The sequence below is a fragment of the Pongo abelii genome, chromosome 17 (assembly GCF_028885655.2).
Source record: "Pongo abelii isolate AG06213 chromosome 17, NHGRI_mPonAbe1-v2.0_pri, whole genome shotgun sequence".
NCBI lineage: Eukaryota > Metazoa > Chordata > Mammalia > Primates > Hominidae > Pongo > Pongo abelii.
The window spans coordinates 24,099,417-24,106,395 of record NC_072002.2 but is presented as its reverse complement, the minus strand read 5'-3'; the positions used below and the strand labels follow the sequence as shown (position 1 = coordinate 24,106,395).

Sequence of the window (6,979 nt, the reverse complement as noted above, 5' to 3'; positions counted from 1 at the left end):
CTGCAAGAGACAGTGTGTGCACTAGCCCTGCGCGGCCCCAGCATGCACTCTGGGGAAGGACTAGGCCACACTGAGCAGGTGCTTGGAGGCTTTGGTGACGGTGGCCTGCTCGTTTTGCATGGGAGCACTTAGAGGCAGGAATGGTCTCAATGCAAGCATCAGCTGAGGACCCAGATAACCTTACCCTTATCACTGCCCCCAGGAGGCTGCAGCAGCACGGATAGGTCAGAGAAAGCCCCGGGCAGGCAAGTCAAGGGAGGAGCTTCCAAAAAGGAAGGTCTGAACAGTTTTCTGTGACAATGGGAATGTCCACTATCTGCCCTGCCAATATGATAGTTGCCATCTAGCTGATACCACCAAGGGGCTGATTTCTAATTAGGTAATTTTATTTGTTTATTTGTATATTTTTGAGACTGAGTCTAGCTCTGTTGCCCAGGCTGGAGTGCAGTGGTGCAGTCTTGGCTCACTGCAACCTCCACCTCCCAGGTTCAAGGGATTCTCCTGCCTCAGCCTCTCAAGTGGCTGAGATTACAGGCGTCCATCACCATGCCCATGCCTGGCTAATTTTTGTATTTTTAGTAGAGACAGGGTGTCACCATGTTGGCCAGGCTGGTCTCAAACTCCTGACCTCAAGTGATCCGCCCACCTCGGCCTCCCAAAGTGCTGGGATTACAGGCATGAGCCACTGTGCCCCGCCTAATTAGCTTGTTTGTTTGTTTGAGACGGAGTCTTGCTCTGTCCGCCACGCTGGAGTGCAGTGGTGCCATCTTGGCTCACTGCAACCTCTACCTCCCGGGTTCAAGCAATTCTCCTGCCTCAGCCTCCTGAGTAGCTGGGAGTACAGGTATGTGCCACCATGCCTGGCTAATTTTTGTATTTTTAGTAGAGACGGGGTTTCACCATGTTGGTCAGGCTGGTCTCCAACTCCTGACCTCGTGATCTGCCCGCTTTGGCCTCCCAAAGTGCTGGGATTACAGGCGTGAGCCACCGCGCCTGGCCAGCTAGTTTAATTAAATGTCCATATGTGCCCAGTGGTTCTGTATTGGACGGTGCAGCGGCCCAGTGGCAGCCTCCACACAGGGGCAGTTTAGCATCTGCTAAGCAGGGTGTCCCCTGGTTATCGGGGGAATGTTTGCTGCCTTCTGGGAGAAAAGTGATCTGTTGTCAAGTACCTGAGAAACAGGGTTAGACATTATGAATCATGGTTTGTGGGGACCCCTCAATGATGTGCTCATGTGCACTATGAAGCTAAGTGCGGTGGGTGTGGGGACAGGCTGTTAGGGGCCAAACTGTGTTCCCTGAAGTTATGTGGAATCCCTGACCCCTGGCACCTCAGATGTGACTACATTTGGAGATAAGGCCTTTACAGAGGCAATTACGGTAAAATGAGGTCATTAGGTTGGGCCCTAATGCAATATGACTGGTGTCCTAGAGAGAAGAGGAAACCAGGAGGATGCAGCCATGTGCGAGGGAAGACCCCGCACCTTGATTTCAGACTTCCAGCCTCCAGAGCTGTAAGAAATACATTTCTGCTGTTTAAGACACTCAGCCTCTGCGGCACTTTGTTATGGCAGCCCGGGCAGACTTAGACAGAGGTCCTGTGGAAGCTCACCTTCTTCCTTGGTGCCACAGGAATCCCTGGGCCTCCTCCTCATCCCCTCCACTCCTTTCTCGATCCTGGGAAACAGCCTTTAGAGAGCTGCTTGGACCACAGAAAGGGCATTCTAAAGATGTCATGAGGTATGAAACTCCTCACAGGGGGATAGACCTATTTTAGCAATAGTCAGGCTTCTCTTGAGCATTAAAAAAAACAACTTATGGACACTAAAATGAGTAGGTTATATATATATATATTTTTAATATATATATTTTATTATACTGTAAGTTCTAGGATACATGTGCACAACGTGCAGGTTTGTTACATATGTATACATGTGCCATGTTGGTGTGCTGCACCCATTAACTCGTCATTTACATTAGGTGTATCTCCTAATGCTATCCCTCCCCCCTCCCCCAACCGGTTATATATCTTTTTTAATCCCAAAGCACCAGGTGAGGAATTTGGCACACACACAGTTAAGTGTGTAGTGAATGAATGAAAAATAGGCTTTTGGCTGGGTGCAGTGGCTCACACCTGTAATCCCAGCACTTTGGGAGGTGGAGGCAGGAGGATCACTTGAGACGAGGAGTTCGAGACCAGCCTGGCCAACATAGCAAGGCTGTATCTCTACAAAATTTAAAAATTAGCCGGGTGTGGTGGTGTGTGCCTGTAGTCCCAGCTACTCAGGAGGCTGAGGCAGGAGGGTTGCTTCAGCCCAGGAATTGGAGGCTGCAGTGAGCTATGATCTTGCCACTGCACTCCAGGCAGCCTGGGTGGCAGTGCGAGGCAATGTCCCAAATAAACAAACTAAAAAAGGCTTTCTTCTGTAATAGTGTGACTATTTGTCCCTGCCTAGAGCCTTAAAATTAAGGGAATGGAGTCATTACAAAGGTCGTTGCTTCAAATAGTTTTGTTTTTGTTTCTATTTTGAGATGGAGTGTTGCTCTGTCACCCAGGCTGGGGTGCAGTGGCATGATCATAGCTCTCTGCCACCTCAAATTCCTAGGCTCAAGGGATCCTCCCACCTCAGCCTCCTGAGTAGCTGGGACTACACGCCTGTGCCACCATACCCAGGTACGTTTTAACATTTTTTTTTAGAGACGACGTCTCGATATGTTGTCTAGCTGATCTCGAACTTCTGGCCTCAGGTGATCCACCTGCCTTGGCCTCCCAAAGTGTTGGGATTACATGCATGAGCAACTGCATCCGGCCTAGATGTTTCTAATCTTCATTTAAATGCCCAACATATGCATGCTTAATTAACATTTAGTTCTCATTAGAATAGCATTTTCTTGTGTCTTTATGGGCTATGGTCTTCCAAAATGCTCCTTAAAAAAGGGATCCTTTGATCTATTACAAACTAAATTCCCTTATTGAAGAGATTTGCAATGCACATTAATTGGCCTTAAGTAAAGGCTCTGAGAATCTGACAGACTCTCAGAGAGAGGCAGAGGAACCTCTCTCGCTGTATTTAACATAGCATGTCCCAGATTTATTCAGCTGCAGAAGCTCTCTGGGTATTGCCATGCACTTACGGCCATGCACTTCTCGGGGAACTCTTGTCCTCTGAACTCACCCTGGGGCCTTGATTTCTCCTCATTGTTACTTTCTAACTCACCATAGGATTCAAGAGTCATCCTGCAGGGGTATGCTGGGAAAAGGGTGGTGAAAGGCCAGGCTGGAGTGCCAGTCCCCGTGGAAAGGCCCCACAGCCGAGGATCAGCCCTACTGCTACCCGGACTAAGATCTTCTCCACACGTGTTAAGTGTACTTGGAGTACTACCGGGAACATGCCCTTGGGAATGCCTTGGCACGTAATAGTTTGAAGCGAGTAAAAACTCACAGCTAGCTATACGCGTAGGTTATTTCAAAGAAAATAATATAGACAGATAAAGCATATGTGGCAAATTTTTGCCAATTGGTCAATTTGGGTAAAGAGTATATGGGAGTTTTGTTTGCTTTGTTTGAGACAGAGTCTCGCTCTGTCGGCCAGGCTGGAGTGCAGTGGTGTGGTCTCGGCTCACTGCAACCTCCGCCTCCTGGGTTTCAGCAATTCTCCTGCCTCAGCCTCTGGAGTAGCTGGGATTACAGACGCATGCCACCACGCCCAGTTAATTTTTTGTATTTTTAGTAGAGATGGGGTTTCACCGTGTTGGCCAGGCTAGTCTCGAACTCCTGACCTCAGGTGATCCATCTGCCTCAGCCTCCCAAAGGGCTGGGATGACAGGCATGAGCCACCGCACCCGGCCTGAGTATATGGGAGTTATTTGTGCAAATCTTCTGCCTGGTATGTAAGTTTGAAATAATCTCAAAAAGCTGAAGAAAAAAAAGTAAATATCTGAATTTGAGCACATCCATTTTTACATAAACCATCAGCCTGTTAGTGCTTTTGGATGGAGGAAGAGTATGGGTGCTTAGACTCTGCTGAAGGACGCTGTCCTTTTTGGAAAATACAACAAGTGAATGAAGTCTAGCCCATCCAACTGCCATTCCCTGGGACACTGTGTTCTCACCCAGGCTCTGCTGGTTGGAAGCTGTGTGACCTTGGGTAAGAAATCTAACCTCTCTGAACCTCGGTGTGCTCAGCTGTGAAATTAAAGTAACATACCCTTTCTCATCTCTCGTAATGTTAAGGAAGATTAAATGAGATCATCAAAGTAATTTGCATATTGCAAGAAACAAAGGATTAAGAATGGAGGCAAAAAAACAAAGGTTAACAAAATTGCTTACCAAAAACAGGTCCCGGATAAAGAACTTGGCTCTTGTAACTTTGGGATCTTCTCCTGCATCTGGTGTTGCTGTAGAAATGACAAATGGAACTTTATTTAAGCAACATGAAACAAAGATACAACTCTATGAAAACACAGAAGGAATTTCAACGTTGGACTGCTGTATATTCACAGAATTAAAATACATGTACAGCAAGGCAAAAACAAACATGTACTTTTTTTTTTTGGAGACGGAGTCTCGCTCTCTTGCCCAGGCTGGAGTGCAGTGGTGTGATCTCGGCTCATTGCAACCTCCACCTCCCCGGTTCAAGCAATTCTCCCACCTCAGCCTCCCCAGTAGCTGGAATTATGGGCACCCGCCATCATGACTGGCTAATTTTTGTAGAGACAGGGTTTCACCATGTTGGCCAGTCTGGTCTCGAACTCCTGACTTCAGGTGATCGGCCACCTTGGCCTCCTAAAGTGCTGGGATTACAAGCATGAGTCACTGCGCCCAGCCAAACATGTAATTTTCATTCCCCTCTTCTCCTACATCATTTTAATAGTTATTGCTCTGATAAAACTTTTCTCTGGGGGTGCTATGCTCTCGATGTTTGTGTCTCCTCCAAATTCACATGTTGACTGCTAATCTCCAATGCAACAACATCAAGAGGGGCAGCCTTTGAGAGGTGATGAGGTCACGAGGGCTCCGCCTTCATGAATGGGATTATATCCTTAGAAGAGGCCCGAGAGAGCCCCCTCACCCTCTCCACCATATGAGGAGGAAATGAGACAGTGCCATCTATGAAGCAGAGAAACCCTTACCAGACACTGAATCGGCTGGTGTCTTAATCTTTGACCTTCCAGCCTCCAGTACCGTGACTAATACATTTCTGTTGTTCATAAATTATCCAGCTGTGTTGGTCCATTCTTGCATTGCTATAAAGACATACCTGAGACTGGGTAATTTATAAAGAACAGAGGTTTAATTGGCTCATGGTTCTGCAGGCTGTACAGGAAGCATGATGCTGGTATCTGCTAGGCTTCTGGGGAGGCCTCAGGAAGCTTCCAATCATGGCAGAAGATGAACAGGGAGTGAGACATGTCACATGGCCAGGGCAGGAGCAAGAGAGAGATGGGGGAGGTGCTACACCCTGTTAAATGACCCGCTCTTGCAGAACCCATTCATTATCTTGAAAACAGTGTCAAGAGGATGGTGCTAAACCATTCATAAATGATCCACCCCCAAGATCCAATCACCTCCCACCAGGCCCCACCTCAAACACTGGGGATTACAATTCCACAAAAGATTTGGGCAGGGACACAGATCTAAACCCTATCACCAGCCTAAGGTATTTTGTTACAGCAGCGCAAGCAAGACAGGCTGGGGTGGGGGAGAATTCCCACTGACCAGCCTGAGCCCCAGAGCTGCCCTCCCTGCAGAGCTGTTGGGAGAGGAAAGCTCGGAGCCTCCAGGCACAGGAGCTGGGCCCTGGCCTCCCTGGGGGCAGCACTGGCAGGGCCTCCATGGACTGCCTCTCAGCTTCCATCAGCCTCCTCTTCTGAGACTCCCCTTCCCTGTTCCTGCTCCCCACTCAGGCATGTGGAGCCCCCAGATCACTGTAGCCGACCCTCTGGCTCTAGGCCTTTCTGAGGCATTCTCCCCCGGAAGAGTCCACGTTCATGTGGTCATGCCATTATTTTCTGTAACCCCAAGAAATCTGAGATCTAGGTGACGCAGCTGAGTGTTCTTACCTCTCTGCCTTCTCTGTTGCAGGGTCTGTGAGGCTGTGAGGACACTGTTGCTCACAGATTCATGGAAGGGAGGGCGCAGTACCCAGTGACAGGCAGGGGAGGGCACAGCCCCCACTGTGGGGGGTGGGTGGGTGCAGCACCCAGTGAGGGAGGGGAGGGTGCGGCACCCGCTGTGGGTCTCTGCCTGGGCTGTGTTCTGGAGTGGCTGGGGAGCTCCCATGTCATTTATCTTGGCGGGGGTGGGGGTCACTGACATACTCTGTTATGCCCAGAGTGTACGTGTACCATCTGAGGAGTTCTTTTTTTTTTTTTCTTTTGAGACTGAGTCTCACTCTGTCACCCAGGCTGGAGTGCTTTTTTTTGTTTTCTGAGACGGAGCCTTGTTCTGTCACCCAGGCTGGAGTGCGATGGTGCAGTCTCGGCTCACTGCAACTTCCGCCTCCCAGGTTCAAGCGATTCTCCTGCCTCAGCCTCCCGAGTAGCTGGGATTATAGGTGCTGGCCACCACACCTGGCTAATTTTTGTGTTTTTAGTAGAGATGGGGTTTCACCGTGTTGGCCACGCCGGTCTTGAACTCCTGACCTCAGGTGATCTGCACACCTCAGACTCCCAAAGTGTTGGGATTACAAGCGTGAGCCACCGCGCCTGGCCCATCTGAGGAGTTCTGGTGTGTGTGTTGTCATGCCAGCATCACTACAATGGAAACAATGAGCACAGCCAGACCCTCCCACAGTGTCTGCATTCCCTCTGCAGCCCTCCTTCCCCAGGCAACCACTGATGTGCTTCCTGTCATCATGTGTAAGTCTGCACTTTCTTTTTTTTTTTTTTTTTTTTGAGATGGAGTCTCGCTCTGTCGCCAGGCTGGAGTGCAGTGGCACAATCTTGGCTCACTGCAACCTCCGCCTCCTGGGTTCAA

At 49.2% G+C, this 6,979-nt stretch overlaps 1 protein-coding gene across 2 annotated transcripts in view; it reads right to left on the bottom strand.

Annotated features, from left to right (window-relative positions):
- GNAL (G protein subunit alpha L) overlaps positions 1 to 6,979 on the bottom strand; it is a 202,222-nt gene that overhangs the window by 4,700 nt on the left and 190,543 nt on the right. For both annotated transcript variants that reach the window (XM_009252234.4, XM_024235811.3), the window contains exon 11: positions 4,331 to 4,398. In XM_009252234.4, coding sequence (XP_009250509.2) covers positions 4,331 to 4,398 — 68 coding nt within the window. The remainder of the gene's footprint in view (positions 1 to 4,330; positions 4,399 to 6,979) is intronic.